This window comes from Anopheles moucheti, chromosome 3 (genome assembly GCF_943734755.1).
Source record: "Anopheles moucheti chromosome 3, idAnoMoucSN_F20_07, whole genome shotgun sequence".
Taxonomy (NCBI): Eukaryota; Metazoa; Arthropoda; class Insecta; order Diptera; family Culicidae; genus Anopheles; species Anopheles moucheti.
The window spans coordinates 41,472,427-41,493,166 of NC_069141.1; the positions used below are offsets into that span (position 1 = coordinate 41,472,427).

Consider the following 20,740-nt stretch of genomic DNA (forward strand, 5'->3'; position numbering starts at 1 on the left):
TTCTTTTCACACGATTCCTTTGTACAGTGTCCTTACAGAAATGTGCTGCAAGTACAATGATTTTACCGCAGATGGGAAAACAATGCATGTGAACCAGGCCTAACCTTTCTATCCTTCTTGTTGTACGTTTTCACAACTATACATCACGTATCCTACTGGATGATAACTTCAACTAATTAGCATTGACACTTTGCAAAACAATATTTTTCTACACGCACAGATAACAGCTACTGCGGATGGGTGTTTTTTTTTTCACTGCATTGTACCCAACGACGGCACCAGATGATAATACTTTTTACCAGATCAACACAGTTTTCACCAGTTCACACACTTTACGTTCAATGTTAAACGGAGCAAAAAACAACGCTCATGATGAGATTACATCCGCTTATCGAATTTATACACCCAGCTTCGGACGACTCAACAGCAAGACTCAAGCTTTAGGACGATTCACGAGGATTTCGCGATTCGTTGTTCCCGAAAGCTTGTTTATTTTGACATTTTCTGTGTGTCCAACTGTCAGCGCGTTGTCAAACCAAGCACAATTTACACGATACCGCTCAACTGTAGCTCAATAGTTGGAGGCTTTTTATAGATATCGTTACAGACTCAAATTTATTTGATATATTATGGTACGTTTGTATGGGACTTGAAATTGTTATTTTTGTATCAGTTTTGATTAATTGAACAAATAGAAAACTGTTTGCTATGTTTCGAAATTAATAAAGCTTATTACAGCAATATCACAATCAGATACGGCACCAAACGAAGTTGGTGAACCTTGTGGTTGGTACCTACTGTTGCTTACATTTTGACAGCAACCGAGTGTCAACATAAACAAGCTTTTTCTGAAATAAGTTTTTGTTTACAAGTGCTGCGTTTTGTTACGAATTGGCTGGATTATAAAACATTTTCTACATTTTGTACCTGTTTAACCATGTTCATCATATTCCGTACAGATTTACAATACTAGCGTTGATTATTGCTTCAACAAATAGTCTAATCTCTTCCATCTATACTGGAGTGTGTAAACAGATCCGTGTACTGTTGCATCGAGGAGGATCCGAAATTGTGGTTTTTTTTAACTTAAAAATTGGTCTGGTCACTGGTATTACTACCGGTCAGCTCCGCTTAACATCAGCCATACAGGGTAAATACCAATAAGAGAATTGACTACATGGATATGGGTGAAACAGTTCGAACAGGTGAAACGAGGAGGATTCAAGAAGAATGATACCGGAGATTCTTAATCAACCAAATAGGGAAAGAACATTTAAAATGCGTTTCGCAAGTAGAACGTTATAACTGAGCTTGATCTCGAGTAGAGCGTAAAGTGTTATATGTATTCGAAGATAGCAATTGGTTGAAACTTGTGGTATGTTTGTATTCCTAGAACAATCCACTTTTTAGCAGTACACTGAAATTATATATGTTTTCTTTCAGAACCTTATACAATCTACCTATGTAGAAGAATCGTGTGTTCTACGAAATGGAGCATATAGAACACTTGAACGGATCCATCGACGGACATCAAGACTTGTCGAAAGGAGTGCTTCGAACTACCATGCAGCCTACAGACAATGCTTCACTACTCTTCATAACGAGCACTGGAATGGCTCATAGTGGAAGAGAGCAGGAGTACATTGAGTCCACCCTGTTGGGCACGGACCTATTATCAAGTCAGCTACCAACAAATTTACTGAATGATTACATTAACTCGGTGTCGACTACTGCTCCAAATGCAATTGGCGGTATGCAAACAGCTCTCATGGAGCATCATTATCGACCTCTCACTGCAGATGAGATACAAACACTGATTAGTGAATCGAGTAACGATGCAACCGGCACGAAGGTATTTTGACGATGGCACAATTGTAAATCCCACATAATTACATTGTACATTTCACATTCGATTGCATTTTAGGATATTCCGGGTTTTAACACGTTATCTTCGTACGATAAAATGATTAACATTGGTCAATCTACATCGCCTATGAGCAACGGATTGGCACAAATCGCTGGTACGATTGATAGTTATGTACATTTTCCACTGCATGCCACCGGTTCAGGTACAGAGGCATTTGACGTAACGACCAATGTTCTTGTGACTGCCAACGCAGAACAGCAACAACATCATCATTACAGTCTTGCACATCCCGCTAGCTCACATATGCATATTCAGCACCAAACACAAGGACATATGCACCATCATCAGAACATTGTTGAATTATCAAATGCTCCGCAAATAGCCGCTCTAGGACATTCACAAACTTCTGCATCGAGCATAGGTCCAATATTACCCGCTGTCGATGTTGCCATGAAGGTGTACAATCATAATAGTTCCATCGTTCCCATCGCATCGACAGCACCAGGATCGACAGACGTACACAATGTAAGTGAGCAACGGTGTGCTGTAAGAATCGGACGAGAAAAATAATATTCAATTACATCCCCATTTTAGAGTACAACTATGACCATCAGCTCAATGAACATGAACGAATCTCCAAAACGATTTTATTCCTGCACAACTCTTCCCTTGATCATTACTAATGCGAATCAGCGATCGACGTTTTCCATTGCTGATAGTTTGGGCTCTCAAAAGTCTACCGTCCCGAACAGCATTGTGTGTGAATCACGCGCGCACGATGAAGAAATCGTAGAATGTGTTGCATCAATGGAGAGTACATCACTGCTAGGAAATATTAATCTACCCCACAAGAAACGATTGGCCAAGAAGTTGGGTGACACTAAAGAAGCTTTATGCAATGGGGCCACCGAAATGGATCAATCTTTAATTATGGCAAATATACAGCTTTCGCAGCGTGACGAATCTACAGAATCTGAGGCTGTAAAATCCACAAATCGTTCAAATTATCAACGAGTTCCAACTGTTGCACAGCGCGCCGATGCTGTAAAGTGTAACACTTCAAAGTCAACCATAGCACAACATTCGCCGTCCGCTCCACTGCATACTATGAGTTCATTTGTCTGCCAATTGTGTGGAAAAACGGAGCAAGATCAACTAGTGTTCTTTAACCATTTGAAGGAACATTACGAACCATCGAATAAAGATAATGGCGTTTCACACTCAGGTTCTAATGCATCTGCAACGAAAACGGTTGTTATAGCGCTTGCGGAGAACAATTCTTCATTTGGTAAGGAAACGGCAGACGGTAAGAAAGCCAAGCCCAAGCTACCTCGAGTGAAGCACACGAAAAAGTTAAAGAATGATCGTACTGTAAAACAAATCCATATGGAAGAGGAACGTCAAACGCCAAAACCCGAAACAAAAGCAACACTAACCTCCACGAAAAGTTCAAATGGCGCAGGATTTTCAAAAGCAAGAGAAAATCTTCAACCGAATCCGGCAGTAGATGATGCTATGATAGTGCTTGAAAGTTCGGAAAATGGGGGTGAATTTAGTGAAACAGAGGACATGTTGGAAGGGATACGGAATGTGGTGCAAAAGGTCCAGGAGACTGTCGATACGGATACGAACGAGGATTTGTGTCTAGCAAGCAATGGTACCTGGTTCCCGAGCGGCAATAATGGCAATGAAAGTGATGCAGGCGATAGTCTTGCAGCAATAACCTTGCGACCAGAGCAAGAAAAGGGCAATTTAGCATTACCCGAAAACACGCTGCGTTGTAGCGGAATGAACGTTGCAAGTGGAGGAGACAACTTTTTAATACTCCTCAGCAAGACTCCATTTAATGACACGGGTAAGAAGACGATAATAGCGCGGTTAAAGTTGTAGTTCTTATGTGTGTAAGTAAAATTATATCATTTTCTTTAACTTTTTAGAATTATTACCAACGGAAATCGGTGACTCGTCGATATTGAAATCGCTTGAATCTGTCACGTGTGAACAGCTAGTTAATGGCGACTCATTGAATGTACCAACCAGAAATGAAACTCCCAAAGAGTCAGACTTGCAACAAATGCGAATATTAAGTTCAACATCATTTCCTCTTCTTTCAAACGTTGATCCACTTTCGGACACGAATACGGCTTCATTTAGAAGCAGCGAATCTAGTTTACCGATAGCATCCATCCTTGAGCAGTCCTCGAATGCAATGAGCAAATTTTCGGCAAGCTCCTATGTACCGCCACACGGTGGCCGTGTATCGGATCTATTGAAAAATGAGCAAAAATCCGATGACGACGATGACGAGGGCGGTGAAGATGCAGCGGAATACGAACAAATGCAGGTTGTCGATATTGATCCGCTCGCCGATGAAACCTCCGGCAGTCGGGATGAACCGCCATTAGAAGATTATCAATTTAGTGGTGATGAAGCTGATGCGAACGGCGAAAATTGTCAATCTGAGATGCAAGCCATCGACGATGAAGCAGAACTGTGTCGAAATGATAAGAAATTATTAGAGGCTAAGAGTGGTTCAACATTAGATAAATACCTTTGTAAGGTAGCGGACTGTGGACGGTGGTTTAAGTCCAACACGGCATTCACATACCATCAGTTACAGCACACAGGCGAACGACCGCACAAATGCCAAGCCTGCCAGAAACGCTTCTTTACCTGCAGTGCACTAAAGGTACACGAACGGTTGCATTCCGGTGAAAAGCCATACAAATGTGAAGAATGTGGTCACCACTTCCGGCAGTGGGGAGATCTGAAATATCACAAAATCTCCAAACACTCGAACGAGAAAATCCACAAGTGTGAATTCTGCGGCAAAGACTTTGCTCGTCGCTATTCCCTCGTTCTGCATACGCGAATCCATACCAACGAGAAAAACTTTGTCTGTGAGTACTGCAACAAAGCCTTCCGCGCTAGCTCGTACTTGCAGTCGCACCGAATGATACACACCGGAGAAAAACCACACCAGTGTCCCATTTGCAATAAGAAGTTCCGCTGCCACGGGGATTTGAACAGGCATCAAAAAATACATTTACGCATTAGCAAAATTGAACTAGCGACCAAGGAGCAAGAGAAGATTGTGGAAGAGGACGTTAGTGGCTTAACGGTAGATTTATCCAGCGAAGATAAACTAAGAACAACGGTCAAAGGAAAAACTAAAATGAAACGAAAAAACATTGCACAGAAAAACAATAATAGCATTGTTTTAGTTTAATAATACTTGTATCATACGAGATTGACGGGATCTATCAATCGAGCCCATATAGGAACACAGTGAGCATCGAGTATTGTCTAAATGAAACGATGGTGTAGTGCGATAGTTTAGGAAAATTGCCGAATATTTTAATAAACGGTAAAAATGACTGACGTCGATAAATCAGTGCACCAACGTTCGGAATAATTCTGAAGAAATTGATTCCAATTCTACGGTGGTCATATGATCAGAAAACCGGACCAACGCTGATTTTATGTTTCATTTGCCTCAGAAAATCAAAAATCCTTATTATAAAGCAGTAGCGGAAAATAATACAACTAATAATTTTAATATCCTCTGTTTTAAGAAGAGCTTTACCCTGATTCGCTCAAAGTACATCCGCAGTAATCAAAATCGTTGTAATAAAGGCAAAATGGTGAGAAACTAGTACAAAAACTTATTGCGTATAATTTTCTTTCTTCTATTGTGAACTGTATTGCTTTTAGTGGAATTTATCGCCAGTCAAATAGTTTATTCATCAGCTACTATCGGAATTAACTCTTGAAGGAATATCGGAATTTTGAGCAACATTCCGCTAGCAAGTTTCCGTGGGTTTACAATTTATTTGTTCGTGTACTACTTTTTAAACCAAATGTTTACGCATCGTTAATTTAAACGCCATTATTTTTCTAGTACATGGAGGATCATTCCCGAATTGTGATAAGATTCTAACAACAATATGTTTGTGTATAGTATCATTAGTTCGAAGATAGAAATTATAGATTTTTTTAGAATTGCACAAAATCCAATTCATGTGATTAACGCGTTCACACTCGGTGCATATTTTTAGACGGAGTTTTTTGTTTGTTGTGATTCTACTTACACTATTGCTCACTTAAATAAGAAGCTGAAACGAGATTAATTCAACAATAAGGTAAGTGTCGAGTCGACCATACGATGATTTGATTTCGACCTACCTGTAAGGGTAGCCTTGTGCTTTGGAACGGAATATTGAAAGTATCAGGGAGAAAAAGACAACAACCAAAAATAGTCCCACGATGGCAGTTACCTTACTTTTACGGTGATCATTCTGCCAGCCGGCTTCCGTTAAAAGCACCATGCCCAGCACAATCATTGCATCTATGAAAAATTGAATTGAGATTTGAACATTTGCAACCATCGCTTATCACGATCACACAAAAAACTTACTCAAAAACATGACGATGTACGTCTCGATCACTAGCTGACCCTGCGAGGATCCGTGAATGTACGCAATGCCTCCATTTTGACTCTTGTGCACGAACGGTGGACTACGGATGTGGTTCCACATCTGTCCTGATACCATCGCGAAACAGAACACGACTGCAACCAAGGCCCACATCTGCTTGTTGTACAGAAAATCGAGATTGTTTCGGCGCAGGTACAGGAACCCACCGACAAAAAGCGATAGCATCAGTATCGCTACAGTCGCCGAATAATTCGGTGGACGGAAGATTCGGATCTGGATGTCGGTACGCTCCTGGATCCATTTTCCAATCACTTCCGCCGACACACCAATGCGTTGAATGTCCATTGTGTCAGCCGGTTTCGGCTTTCCCTTCGGTGGGAAATGAATGAACACGGGAGCTGTGTTGAGCCGCAGCATTTGGAACACGTCGGAACCTTCGTCAAAGTCCACCATCGCAAAGAACAGCTTGTTGGAGTAGGTTTGCGAGTAGCGGTACGAGTTGGCTACAATCGTGTACTCGTCATGAGCATGTCGGCAAATGACGCATTGCCGAGCCGGTGCCATGGCCGTGAACATCACGATAATCGAATAGTTACGGGGTGCCGACTTGACGAAATCACGGAACTTGTTGCCATTGAATCGCATTACTGGGCGCTTAGCATTCATGTCCAGCAGCTGCTGCACCTTCTCCGAAAGAGATTGTTGCCCCTGCTAAGAAAATTAGCGAAAAGCGATTACATCTATGAAAATGTAAACATCAACGTCACCACGTCGGTGTGGTTGGTGCCAGTTGGGTATACTTACGCTACGAGCATTTTTGGAAGATTGGCTGTTAGCTAAATGGAACAAGCACAGAGATATTGCGGTGAGCACGGCTATTTTAACGAGGATCTTCATTTTGCCAACAGTTTGGCAAGCAGAAAACGAAAAGATTCTGCAATCAGCTCCAACCGATCTTCCCTGTGATGTTGGTTTACGGCACGAGCTGACACTTATGACGTGTACCAAACAAATCGTTAGCTGTCAAGATTCTCGCCACAATGAGAGAAGGCATGAAGTGTCATTTACATTAGGCGAGATTGCGCAAGCTCAACGTACCTACGCGAAACAGAAAATAACACATCTTTTTTAACTTTATTTAAACTGAGCTACAGATAGGCAAGGATGATCAGTCTACTCGCCTCAATTAAGGTTCTAGCACTTCCATCGTTGAATCAAGGATCAATAGATCGCAATAATGCTTCTGAATGGATTGTTTTTCCAGCATCAATTGGCCACTTGGCCAACTTGGAATGGTTAATACCTTCCATTAAATGAATCTGTCTTTCTCGTCCTTTATTACCATACTACCTGCTAGAGGATCTTACAGGTAACTGTAAATCGAATGCGTAACTGTAATCGAATCGATGCGAATGAAAATCGGTTTTTATACTATCTCGATGAAAATAAGTGCTGCACTTCATGGGATTAGACACATTTTTATTTCATACTTTGTTGTTAAACGCTACATAGCAATTGCAGGACAATATTGTAGTAAAAATTGCATTTCATCAGAACTTAAGCTACCCCTTTTAACGGTTAATTTTTACCTTTGCATAATTTTTTCTCGTAATCCTGATGACCTTTAAAGCATAGAAATCAGTACTCCCTTCCTTTTGTGTAAATTAGTTTGAATTGCACAGTGAAGTGCACAAAATGAAATTTCGCTAACAGCGAATCTCAATACATTTTCGGGTTCCAAATTTAGCGATGAAACATATTTTGTTCGTTTTCTTTATCAATAAAATCATGTAGCTTAACATTACAATTTTAAATGAGAAACAAATGAAAGTATGCCATTTATAGTGCTATAAAACGAATTCAAAAGAGAAAAAACACACTCAAAAAATCGAATGAAACGTGCATTGTGGCCGAACAGGTAGCGAATTCATATTGCATTACCGTGGCACATGTGACACATAAGAAGCAGTGAAACGCACTCGAGGGATTAGCACGTTCATTCATCGCCTTTACGATACGAGATGATTGTAAGCGGCTCACTCAAATATCAGCGAACCGGAGGCGTAGCTTACGCTGGAGTCTTTCTTATCACAGCACTGATTGCTTTGGTCATATTTGAGGAATTTGAAGCTCATCCGGTGACCACGGCGTTTCAGTTCTTCGACGGATTGCATCAGTACACCGATCGGATGACGTCCGCAAATCGTATTGTTGTACTTGCGCAGGTATTCACTAAAGCTGTCTGCTTTGAGGGTTTCTATCAAATCCATGCCCATCTTATCCAGCGTTTCGATCCATTTGTAGATGGGACCGGACCCTTCCTCGTAATACGTGTAACGAAACCGTTGGCCCCAGTGACAAAAATCGGACGAAATGACGAACAGATTCTGAGGATCTGCAAGGTATGGTGCAAATATTTTTCCATATGTTTCCTCCCATTCGTTGCTAATTGATCCGACCATCACCGGGACGATAGTAAACTGATCGCTGTACCTAAAATGAGAAATGATAAATGGGACGCGTAAAACTAGCTACCAACAATGGATGATGGTGGAACTGGTGCGATTGCTTACTCTTCCATCACCTTTGCCACATACGGAAGATGCATTTCGATACTGTGCTCATCTTCGTCCGTTTTTTGGTCCATCCACTTGAAATGGCCGGTAGCTTCTAGCTGTTTGTTGATTTCTTGATCCACCTTCAGATCGTACAAAGGCGTACGGCAGTATTGAGCGGCCGATAGAGCGCATCGGGACAATCGCACATGATGCGAAGGGCCCAAAATGAACACACGTTTCCTGAAAACAAATGCAGATCAATAGAGCCAAATAGTTTTGCGTGCAAATGGTGGGTGGTAATGCACTTACACCACGGCGGGACTAATCTGTCGATAAGCCCAAGCACCACAGGCACCGCAATAACGGTATCCGGCGTGCGGAGCGATAATGGCACGGGCGGGACCAAACGTTAGATCTGCATCGTTCAACCAACCATTAAGCTGGCGGTTTAATTCCGCTCCTATGAACAAAAGTAAATATGAATAATTGGCATGGTGGATAATCAAAATAAGATTAAGATTGTGCAAGATGTAAATTCTGAACTAAAAGATAGGTAGTTACCTGAAACCGTATACCAGCTACCAGCATGCGTCGCCTCACGATACATATTTGGCATTTCGAGAGAGTTGAAGACGGACTGTTCGTCGCTTTGCGTAGAATATCACAACGCCCCGCTTGTCTTGAAGCTCACTTTCTCGATGAAGTGAAAGTGTCTGGTTACAATAAAGCAGACGAATGATTTAGCTGCAGATCATAGATGTCTTCCAATACACTGGAGTTATGATTTTAAGGAGGGAAAGAAAACGTACCACAAAGATAAGTAAATTATAAGTTAGTTAAAGTTAACAAACCTCAAAAGTAGAATTTATGACAAAAAAACGAGGAGAAGTTTCCATTCCTCAGAAGGAGAAGTTTCCATTCCAACTATCCAAAGTAAGAAGGGGTTTGTTTACCTTTAGGCTAGAATGTTGGAACTACTAACAATTAAAAGACTCCGGCTAATTGCTGTGTTATAATGCAACTTTTGATTACGTATTTCAGTTTTCTTAATGAAACTTTTCTGAAAGCCCTTGTAAAACTGTCTGTTCTCCTTCTCTGCAGTGGCAAACAAAGCAAAGGGGGGGGAGGCAACAGATGATTGGCGTTAAGGATGAGGCTGGGTGATGTTAATGTAACTTTGTATTTGCACTTTTGGTTTTACAGCTCTAAAATGTACTCTTCGAAGCTGCTGGCACTAGCTTTGCCTGAACATTCCGAATAATAATCAGAATTTTAACCTTTGCAAGAAATTGGTCCAGAAAAAGGCATGCAACTCTGACTATTTCACACTGAATCTGTTTGTTTTTGGTTCACCGAATGTCAGAAGTGCTGCTCTGGTGTGTGTGTGTGTGTGTGTGTGTGTAAAACAATAATTGACAACAAAAACAACTGAAATGAGAATGGTTTTTCACTAACAAAGCAGGAAATAATTGCGTTTAGCCAGCCTCATTTTCGACAGATTAATTGTCAACTTTTAATGAAATCAGTGCTCTTTTACCTTCTCTTCAAGCACGATATCGTTTGGAGTACGAAAACTTATCGATTGATATTTTGACATAAAGTGCGCCGATTAGAACACTGCCTCGGCGCTGTCACAACGGAGCGTTGTTTATAGTCGGAGGTTGATTGCTTCGGCGCTGCTCTCGATCCAAATCTCCAAATTCTCATTTGACGCTCGCTTACGGGTTCGCTAGCAGGAGTGTTGAGCATTTAGAGGGGGTGTGAAAGCAAGGAGGAAGGAGCGAGGCAGGGGCCGTGCGGGTGTGTGTGTTGCTTCATTTTCTCATCTCGAGTCGGAGAGACTGGTTGGTGTGGTCCGTCGCTGGTTTTGTGCAATGGTAGCATCCATTCTGTCTAAGCATGGCCGCAAAGAAGAGCGATAAATCGATGACAATCGCATCAGCGTGAATTGTAGTGCACCGCCGGCAGAAAAATACGCAATCGTCCGGCTTTCGGTTGTTGTTTCTTCACCGTTGCTTTTGTGATCGTTTGTCCGGAGTGCGTGATAAAGGGGTACCACAAAATTCGGTTCTAGCTGCATCGATTAGAGCAGTGTGCGTGTGTGTTTAACGGAAAAAGGGACGTGAGGAGTGTGTGTGCGGGTTGTTGATGGGTTTTCCTTGATCCGGGATTCCGGGTTCCCTGGGGGGAAGGTTGTGCTGGTGTCGAAATGTCGGTTTCAGCGTTGCCGTAGCAACGTCGATTGATCGGTGTTCACAGTTTTCTCGCTTTTCTTATTTCCATCTTGCGCGGTGGCGGTGTACCAGGTGCATGTCGTTCGATGCTCTAGAAGGGAGAAAATAGGGCCGTTTTTTGTAAACGCTGTTCGCCACCGTTAGTAAAATGATTTCCTTTTCACAGAAGGCGAAAAGTGTGTAAAAGTGTGTATAGCCGCAAGTGGTCGTTTGCGTTGGTTGAACGGTCTATATATCTCCGGCACGATTCCGTGTGAGGAAATCGTAATCGCTGATGGACAGACGCAACTCGAGTGCTTCCAGTGTTGATAGGAGTGCCGCAATACTATGGCTGTTGCTGCCTGTCTGAAAGCGTCCCAGTCAACCGTCTTGTATTCGGGTCAGGCACAGCCATTGCCACTGGTGGGAATGAACGGTGTCGGCGGGGGAACCGGTGGTCACTTGCAAAGCCAGCTGACCCGCTCGCTAGAGCGCATTCTGGAGGATGCGCATCTTAGCGGGGAGCTAAAGCTGAGCGGCCGCAAGCTAAAGGACTTTCCGAAGGCGGCTGGAAAGTATAACCTCAGCGACACGGTTATAGCAGGTGAGAGACCCGTACTTGTAGCTTACAACACTTCGCAATTGCTCGTACAATTTGCATAATCAGAATGGGGCTGACTCCTTTTTCATATCCGACATGTGTACCGCTACGACAGAATCGATGTGGTACACGAAAGCATTTATTCCCGTGCGCGAAAAATGGCAGCACACTTTGCAATTAGAAGCAACGACAAAATCGTTAAAAATAAATTATTCCCGCAAATCCCACCAACCCCAGCAGAGCAAGTACACCGGCGTGTCGCCAGACTGGCGGACGAAAGCAGGTCTTGAAACACATAAGAATTCAACATAGACAAACAAATCGAAGAAATTAACAATGAGGAACGAACTTCAATATGCTTCATATTTTTTCATTCTATTTCTATGATGTTTTTGTTAATGAAAAGCGTTTAATGATGTACCTTTGTACCGTAAGCAGAGACGAAATATTGATACCTCGAGGGTTTATCAGTGTAATTGTCATTCGCACACATATCGTTGGAACCACAGAAGAAAACGAATTTATTCGATCGAGCTGCGAAATACTTAACATGCTCTTTGCAGATGGTTTTATATTTCCCTTTAAAGCAGATTTGCATGCCATCTGCGTAAAACCGAAACTCACCCTCGAAGAAAAACAGTGCCACGGGTTTGGAAACGAAAATTCGAAAGAGTAAAATCAATACCTGTGAAAAATTGGCTTTTCCTCGGCTAGTGTACCGGGGGTGCTGCTGTATCCGTTACGGCAGGTTTTTTCTTATTTGAAAAAAAATGAGGACATACAAAATGAGGTAGTCTAGCTTACGTAAACAGCTCTCAGCCAAGACCAAGGAGCGCTCTTGCAGCACACACCGGCATGCTTATTGGTACGACCTCCTGCCTGCCCAGCTTTTCTTGTGGGACACGGTTTGGTCGGTGAATGAAATAAGAAGTATGAAATGGGTGTTTTTGTATGTGCGTTTTTTTCGTTTCCCTCTCGTTTCTTGTTTTGCTCAGTCTCGTCTGCACTTAACCCTAGCGTGGTGTGCCACCGGGCCGAAATTGCTCGAGGATAATAATTTTGTGGCTTGCCATTGGTGCGCAAATTATGCTACACGCACACCGCCCCACGGTTTGCCGAAGGGTCAACCATCCGTATGTGGCCATTAACGGTCGGATCGGATGATGAGGAGTTTTTTTTGTTGGTTTCTTTGTTTTTTGGACACCAAACAAGGTGACCTAGAAGATCAATCTACCAGCTTCGTCGCTGAAAAATACGTGCGAACTGTGCGTGGTTGTGTCCAATGTACTTTCATAATTTTTCGTGGCTCATTAAAGGTTGAAAGCACATAAAACACATCGAGAGATTGATGGAAGGCACTACGGCGCAGTTGAAGCAAAACAGACTTTTCAAGTGTTGATGGCTTTAATAAGTGAAATGCAAAACAAATCCAGAGAAAACACAGGCGCACGGCGGTAGGGTGACTTTGGAAGCACTCGAACGGCAATGGATCGCACTACGGTTGCATTTAAACAGTAATGAACGATCCATAAGGGCTTTCTAAGAAGGTTTTTTTTGCTTCGACCCTTCCACTTTGAGCAAACACATTCATTAACCATAACACCAAGCACTTGGACTGTGTGGCGCACATGGCATTCTCGCTCGTATTATCAATGCTCCGTGCTTATCGCACACGAACGGGTCGCAAAACCATTTACACACTTTGTTTTCGCATGTGTAGTGAAGTAGAATTATGCAGGTTGATGTCGATTGTAGCGCAAGAACGTCAGCAAACATATACTAACGTTTTGTCACTTTATAAACAATATACATATATACTCGGTTTTATTATTAAACGCGATTACTTTTTATTGCAATAAAATTAAAGGCGACTGCATGGGAAGTTGTTGCCTTTGAAGTTGCTCAGATGTAGTGCTCCAGATGTCGAAACCGCTAACGAATTGTGGTCATAATAATGCGGACTATGTTTAAAGTGAAATAATTCACATCTGTAGCGGCACTATCTATACAGGAGCGCTTAAGAAAGCTAGACGTAACTGTACCATTTCAACCTCAATGCTGTTTGATGCAGGCCACAGAACTACTGTTAAATTTATAAATGACATCACCGATGTGGTAGCCTTCGGATGGAAAGGCGAAAACTGTTGTGCTTGATGATAGTGTGGCCCCAACCCCATCGAAAGTGTGGCGTCTGTTTGAGTTTCGCCACATGGCATGTTAAGAACTCTTTTCTGTTGCGTCTTTTTTGCGAGATATTTAAAGCGGAAGTTAACTTTGACGGTTTCTGAAAATGTGAGATATTTCAACTAAATCGATCGATGTTGGTGGCAACATAAAGGGTGTCTCACATTAAATTACACCAGAGGTTAAAAACGCTGTACAAAACTTACTAGTCGACCGATCCTTTTCAAATTTCATTTAAATGTAAATGTTAAACTAAACTAAGTATTTCAATTGCAATATTATAGAACCTTTAGGTAAGCTATTGACTTATTTTTCATTTATTTCATTACCTTTCATTCATTTCATTATTTCATATACCGTTTGCACACACTTTGCGTTTACCCACTTCAACATACAACATCTTCAGTTTGCACTTTTTTCGCTTTTCCTACAAGACTGCTTAAGATGTTTCCTGTTTGGAATGCTACACTAGAGTCTGCTTCATAATAACCTAATATTTTCTGATGGTGGAGCGTTCGTTCGGCAGGTTCAGGTCCTTTGGTAAGAAAGTGAGCAAGAAGTTGGCTTCGTATCACTCTAGGAAATGATTGGAATAGTGTAATATGAATCTAAATCATACCAGCAGATCGTAGAGCCCTCGTGTTGTTTCTACAGAGGAAACAGACGCTTCTGTAGACACTCCTTAAAGTAAATATTCCCGTTTACAGTGTCGGCAGTAACGAACTAACGGATGCGCACTACTTTGTTTGAGCACTTGAGCAGCTCGCTTGCCGAATCATGTTCTTCTTGGCAAACTTAGCATGTTTCTGTTAGTCGAATTCCTCTGGACATCGAATTTGTCCTTGGCGGTGAAGAACAGTAGTCCCGGATCCATGATGAGACAATGAGACTTCATTAGTATCTAGCGTTGAGTCAATTTTACACAAGTTTGCACAAACTCTTTTCGCATTCTAAACCATTTCTACTCAAAAATTCAAAAGGATATATTCAATAGATTATTTTGTAGCGTGTTTTAACCGTGGTGCAATTATATGTTTGATACACCTCTTGTTCACTTTCTTAGCTATCTGGTGCTACAACCGTTTCGTGGTCATAAGCAGTAGCAAGGATTCCTTAAACCGCTGATCGCTTCGATTCATGTTATTGTATGTAGGATTATGACGCAAAATGAATAATTAACGACGTCATAGCGAATAATCATTTTAACGATACACAAGATCAAGGAACAAAAGGTTACGTGCAAAAATAGAAAAAACATTAAAATATTCAAAATTTTGACTTATGATGCTAACCAGTGTCATAAGCACGCTTTCGAGATGATCGCTTTCTAAGCTTTCGAAGATCGCACGAAATGGTTGATGTGTTAGGATAAGCAGCATAATTAAAAATCATAAAAGCAATGTGCAAAAACCAGATTTCAATAAAAGCCGATCGTGATCCAATTGTTGTGGAAAGTGACCAACAAAACACCATCATAAAAATCCGGTCGGACAATAAACGAATTGGTGAAATTCCAATATCACTAGACAAGTGCAAAATTGCTCTAACTCGACTATGCGTGAGATTTCTGTTTTAGTGTTATGAAAGTGGGGTAAGGGTGGTAAAATGATACACTGATCGCTGATCGCGTTGTTTTACAACCTTTCGGAGTGTTGCACGAAGCAACATTTCAGTAGATAAGCCATCATCAGCAGCGTACGTGTAGCGTTCGTCTTAAATAAGGCAAGCAGTTCGTGCTGCGCTAGAGTCCGATGTGCGCTGAGTGTCACTGCACATACGCTTAGTACATACGGAATGTTTACTTTTCCAGGCGATAATTTACTGTCAGGAGCGTTTGATTCTCGTTACCTTCGCCTGGTGCGTTCTGGGCGGCACCAATGCCGTCCCATGGCGATGGGAGATGACGAGTGATTTCCAAAGGTATTTGAAGGTGGTTTTCAAGACGTATTCGGCATTCCGTACGCCAAAACTAATCATTTGAAATTTTCCACCGTGCTCGGTGAGTTCGAAATTGATTTCGACCATTTTTTTTTTCGGCCCACGGCTCGAGAAGGGAAAACAAAATTGCTCAATTAAGATGTGGCGCCTCGCCAAGCCTGCGCTAGGATTGTGTGGCAATTTTATAGAGTCAATTTCGAAAAGTATTATAACCCACTAATATACCATAATGGAAGATTAATAAGCTCTCAAGCGCTTCAAGCCGCTCATTGCACGCACGCAAATGTGTTTAAGTGGCGTGGTGGTACTTGATGATTTATGTATCGGAAATATTCTGCTTTTTCCGTTGGATCACATGCGCAGACGCACAAACAGTTCGGGGCTTCCTTGTGCGATATTGATTGCAATAACAGGGAAAACTTTACATTTCGGTGCATCACTGATCGATCTAAGATCATGCATTTTTCAACGCCGGTTGTGTGTGGTTGGTTAGTTTCGAAAACAGGAAATAAAAACGTTACTCAAATATTCGTCCGAGGTCCGAGGAACGTCCGGTGCTAACGGTAACCGAAATTTTTCACTCTCTTTCGCCAAACCACAATTTTGTTACGACTAATTGAGCAATAAAAACCTATTCAGTTGCATCGAACCGTGCGCCACCGGTGCGTTGCGGCTAGTGGCGGAGTGAGTAGGTTGTGTACGGTTAAAATCAGAAATAGATCCGTCTATCCCGACGGGTGTAAGCTCCTACGGTCGATCGTGGTCGGGGCCCTAGATTCGATTGGACCGGGATGGGGCGGGGGGTTGTGATGAGGGGAGCTTAGGCTGCGGGATTTATTATGCGCATGATTGCGCTCGATGGAGTAGAGATGGAGTAGTTGGTATGTGTATTTTTTGTTTAAGAGTTTACTTTCAATTTTCTTCAAATGATGAAGAAATTCGCAGTTAGCGGAAACACCATCGAACTGGTTGTTGTTATAGTTTTGTTTACCTCTGCAGTCTATATGATTACGCGAATTTTATCACTCGATAATGACAAAAAATCTTGGTTTTAGTTGTCAGCTTCTTGTTTACCTATGGCTAAAAGTATGGAAGTAATCACTTCAACACTGGCTAAGATCAATATTTGCATTTCTCGTCACACCAAACCCATGAGCAACGGAGCAATAACACGACGGAGGGATTGTGTCGCTTGCCACATATGTTTCGCCGTCCAATTTCCGTTTTATATCCGACCATGAATCATCGCTTCGGTATCGAGAGTGGTGTGTTTTGCTGATCGTTTCGCATATTTTTTTCATGGCCGCAAAAATCACGCTTACGAGAGACAACATTTCGCGTATGTTGTGTTTACACTCGCAACGAAGACTAGCGTATGTTGGATGGCGTGCTCGAAAGGCGTACATCCAGCGTTATAGTATTGCTGGTGAGGCCAGCACCAAGTGTGTGTGTGCACGGTGTAGTACAGGCGAGATACGTACGTTGTTTGGATTGTGTAGTTCCATTCACAAACGATCTTGTATCGAATGATCGCTGAAACACGAGGGTGGCAATGAAGTGGAGAAAAGGCGCGCGTGTGGTTACGCTTGCGCTGAGTAACGCTTGCATCGCACGACTGAAACTGGTCTTTTGGAATTGGGAAAAAAGGAAACGAAATGAAGAAAGATTGGCGCCACACGGTAATTAAACATTTACACCGTTGTTCAAATGGTATGTTGGTTTATAGGGATTGGATGGTAATTTTCGTTAGTATGTTTTTTGACAGCTTAGATTGTTCTCAATTCAATTGATACGTTGTCCTGCACGATGTTGTTGGCCGAAGTATGAGGATATTGTAGAGATTTTAGTAGTTTTTTTCTAATTAGATCTTAGATCTCTTGTACTAAGTATCTGACCGAACATGCAGGATTCCATGAGTACACCAGTGCCCTCACTATCTGTTTCGTCACTTGATTAATGCTGCTCTCAACTTGATCTCGTTGTGACTTATGGCACATGGTCGTACGAATGTTTCCATGGTCTCTCCTAAATGAACGCTCTCGTACTTGACATTGATTCTGCACGCGAACAACGAACGCACGAAGGCCCTTAACTGTCGCCAACGTTGAAGGGAGCGAAGGTTTTGTAACAGAGTTTCACTGGAGACGTGCGTTGAACACTAAAACCGGCATATGATCTCATCGGATATTTAAATATGGTACTTGAGTATGACCGATCACCGAAACTGATAGTGGCCTATTCTGTGGAGAGGAAATTTATATTCATATGTCAAGAGACTTTTTTCTTCTATTGCTGTGCGTCATTTAAACGTTTCCACAATTGGACATTGCAAATCGTTAATATGCACTCTCTAACATTACCATTCTTTAATCTCTGTTGTGGTGTAGTGACGCATACAAAAGCATGTTGGCGCATGGGCAATATAGTTTGCGAGATAAATTAGAGGACATTAGATAAGCTGCCGGTGCGATCGACACGTATTGTTGTAGTGAAATCGATATTTCATCATCGCAATGTTTATTTTGGAATTTTCCCTTTACGCAGATACTACATCTGGTCGGAAAATACAGTTTTATGGTTGAGATAGTGTGCATGTGGTTGAGCAAAGTGGCAATAGTAATGACTCATTGCTTATGATGCATGTTCGTATGCAACTGTCACCCAACGCAAGAAGTTGCAGCGTGCGTAGAGCAAGATATAAATAAACACGTTATTATTATCTTTTTTTATATTCATGTGGAACGGGCACGCCGCATTGCTAATAAAACGCGTGACGATGAATGCATTTTATTCTTTTTACCTTATACAGACCTAAACGAACATCTGCTTTTCTAAAGTTCAGTTTGTAACAGGAAAATTGTTTTTTTTTTATTTTTTATAGAAGGATAATACAACTCAATATTGTCACATTGAAGGCATGAAATAAAATATTGCTCTATGTTGCATGCCGTACGTTGCCGTAAAACCCCTGTTTAACTGTGGAAGGTTAAAAAAGTCATTTCATTTACTCCAGGATGCAGATCAAATCTCGCGCACAGTCGTGGAATGCACAATAAACCATTCTCGTGCTGAAATGGCACGTTCCGGCCAAACATCCGAATACGAGGAAAGAAAACATGCTTTGATGATAGTCGTCCGCTATGCCTGTCGCTCATTTCTGCTCACATCAGCTATTGTAGGTGTAATATTTCGTTCTTTCGCTACCGGATGGCGTCTCCATAGCCATGAGTGGTTGAAGGAATGTTGAAGTGTGATTCCGCATTAGCAAATAAACAACTCGAACGAGTGTTTGCATATGTTTTTCGTAGAATGAACATTAGTTTTCATCATGTCAGAATTGTTATGGTGTGAAACGTAAGTTCTAGCCATTACGAAGAAGATTACAAAGAAGATTCTTCTTAAATATTAGATGATTTCTAAATAAAGTTGTTTTTTTTTATTTGGCCTGTAATCAAAGGTACATTATGGTAAATTTATATCCAGTATTGGATAACTTGGAATTTAATCCCGATATTATTATCGAAAATTTCCTTCATCTGTTGTAGGATTTATACAATCTGGTAATTTTCCATCTTCTCATATTATTTGAACTACTGCTTCATATGGGTTGTGGCATTGAATTGAACCATATACCATTAAATGAGGCGATTTTCCAATAGTGTAATAAAAAATTATGTAGCCAGAAGAGCTACATTACACATTTATCATCATCATTCATCATATACCAAGCTGGTCCCACCAGTCCATTGTATTTGGACGCTTTCAACTTCCCAAATACGAAGGCTATGGTTAATTTCGTAATTGCCGTTTTTAAAGTGACGGATCTACTACTGTCACTGTGTTTCACTTAGAGAAGCTTCTCTTTACACATTTATTATGTATTGAATAGCTTTATATACCGTATGGTTCACTTTAAAAACAATAAATAAAACTTATCAAACGGTTATACGGTTATCAAAAACACAAAATCATTCATATTGAGGCGTTCCTATGTATATGATTCTAAAGGTAAATAGGCAAAACAATAGTCCCATTTGCCCTGATAAGAATTATTGAATTATTAAAGTATTAGCTCTCGAGCTTACACATTTATAATTGTTTGGAATACGTGGATATCTTTTTAATAAATAAATAAGAAATAAATTAAACCAATATTTTAGGTGCAATTGTACATAACATCTCACATTATTTTTTTTTCATAAATAATATTTGCCAAATGATATTTGCCAATACCTAATCTATTTGTGTATCTTGCTAACGCAACGTGTTTTTTTAATTTTTTTTCAGGTAAGCTAATCGATAACGGAAATTACTTTTGATTGGAACTGGTCAAATTAATCGATTTTTTGGGTAAGTGTGAGAATATCTATGGAAAGTCGAAAAAAAGAAGTCGTATTTCCGTTACTACACGGAAGCTAAAGGGATTATCTTCCGAAAGCGTGCTGAATGAAAGCAGATGAACAATGCAAGATGAAAGAGAAGGGAAGTACATATGGAAATAACAATATGCAAAGATAACGCAGACAAGTCGTGCCTGCGTCGGATGATGCCAATTACTTTCTATTGTTGTTCAATATCATAGGATGTCGAATCGGACGAAAACAACATAGTCGGATGAACTGGATTAGATACAGCAAAGAGGTGGAAAATAATTAAAAACCAATAATCCGAGAGAGAAAATGTAGAGCGTGCACGAATGGGGATGAAAAGAAAAGGTTTTAGTTTATTAATTCCTCTGCAGAGTTAACCACCGGGTGTAACAACCACAATGTTCAATGTCTACCATTTATAGAAAATGTGTTCTCTTTATTATTGTGTGCAGAAATTATGAAACATATATAGAATAGAACGATTGAGGCATAAAACGATGCAATGCATATAAAAAATATAAAAATAACGAAGCGGTATCCACGCCAAACCGTACAGACGTAACGGTCTGTGTA

At 41.1% G+C, this 20,740-nt stretch overlaps 4 protein-coding genes across 7 annotated transcripts in view; 2 read left to right on the forward strand and 2 right to left on the reverse strand.

Annotated features, from left to right (window-relative positions):
• The first annotated feature begins 1,271 nt into the window (after nucleotides 1-1,271).
• Nucleotides 1,272-5,499, forward strand: LOC128301635 (uncharacterized). Its single transcript, XM_053038214.1, has 5 exons — nucleotides 1,272-1,375; nucleotides 1,444-1,852; nucleotides 1,925-2,392; nucleotides 2,462-3,722; nucleotides 3,805-5,499. Exons 2-5 carry the CDS (start codon nucleotides 1,490-1,492, stop codon nucleotides 5,094-5,096), a joined length of 3,384 nt encoding a protein of 1,127 aa, XP_052894174.1. The 5' UTR covers nucleotides 1,272-1,375; nucleotides 1,444-1,489; the 3' UTR covers nucleotides 5,097-5,499.
• Nucleotides 5,500-5,837: 338 nt separating this feature from the next.
• On the reverse strand, nucleotides 5,838-7,282 carry LOC128301639 (tumor suppressor candidate 3). Its single transcript, XM_053038219.1, has 4 exons — nucleotides 7,108-7,282; nucleotides 6,285-7,014; nucleotides 6,053-6,215; nucleotides 5,838-5,982 (listed from the first exon to the last, which is right to left on the reverse strand). Exons 1-4 carry the CDS (start codon nucleotides 7,198-7,200, stop codon nucleotides 5,967-5,969), a joined length of 1,002 nt encoding a protein of 333 aa, XP_052894179.1. The 5' UTR covers nucleotides 7,201-7,282; the 3' UTR covers nucleotides 5,838-5,966.
• A 489-nt stretch (nucleotides 7,283-7,771) lies between these two features.
• LOC128301641 (protein MEMO1) lies at nucleotides 7,772-10,206 on the reverse strand. 2 transcript variants are annotated; one of them, XM_053038222.1, is made up of 5 exons: nucleotides 10,139-10,206; nucleotides 9,423-9,633; nucleotides 9,171-9,321; nucleotides 8,877-9,101; nucleotides 7,772-8,796 (listed from the first exon to the last, which is right to left on the reverse strand). In XM_053038222.1, the coding sequence occupies exons 2-5, from the start codon at nucleotides 9,475-9,477 to the stop codon at nucleotides 8,340-8,342; spliced, it is 888 nt and encodes a 295-aa protein (XP_052894182.1). In that variant the 5' UTR covers nucleotides 9,478-9,633; nucleotides 10,139-10,206; the 3' UTR covers nucleotides 7,772-8,339. The 2 variants fall into 2 exon arrangements, with proteins under 2 accessions (XP_052894182.1, XP_052894181.1); XM_053038221.1 differs by having other exon boundaries at nucleotides 9,815-10,178.
• Nucleotides 10,207-10,710: 504 nt separating this feature from the next.
• The window catches only part of LOC128301634 (leucine-rich repeat and calponin homology domain-containing protein), a 28,838-nt gene continuing 18,808 nt past the window's right edge, over nucleotides 10,711-20,740 (forward strand). For 2 of the 3 annotated variants that reach the window (XM_053038213.1, XM_053038211.1), the window contains exons 1-2: nucleotides 10,711-10,738; nucleotides 11,262-11,678. In XM_053038213.1, the coding sequence (XP_052894173.1) occupies nucleotides 11,423-11,678 (256 nt within the window). In that variant the 5' untranslated portion in view covers nucleotides 10,711-10,738; nucleotides 11,262-11,422. Of the gene's footprint in view, nucleotides 10,739-10,835; nucleotides 10,856-11,261; nucleotides 11,679-20,740 lie in introns of those variants that run through there. The other variant, XM_053038212.1, reaches the window with a different exon arrangement.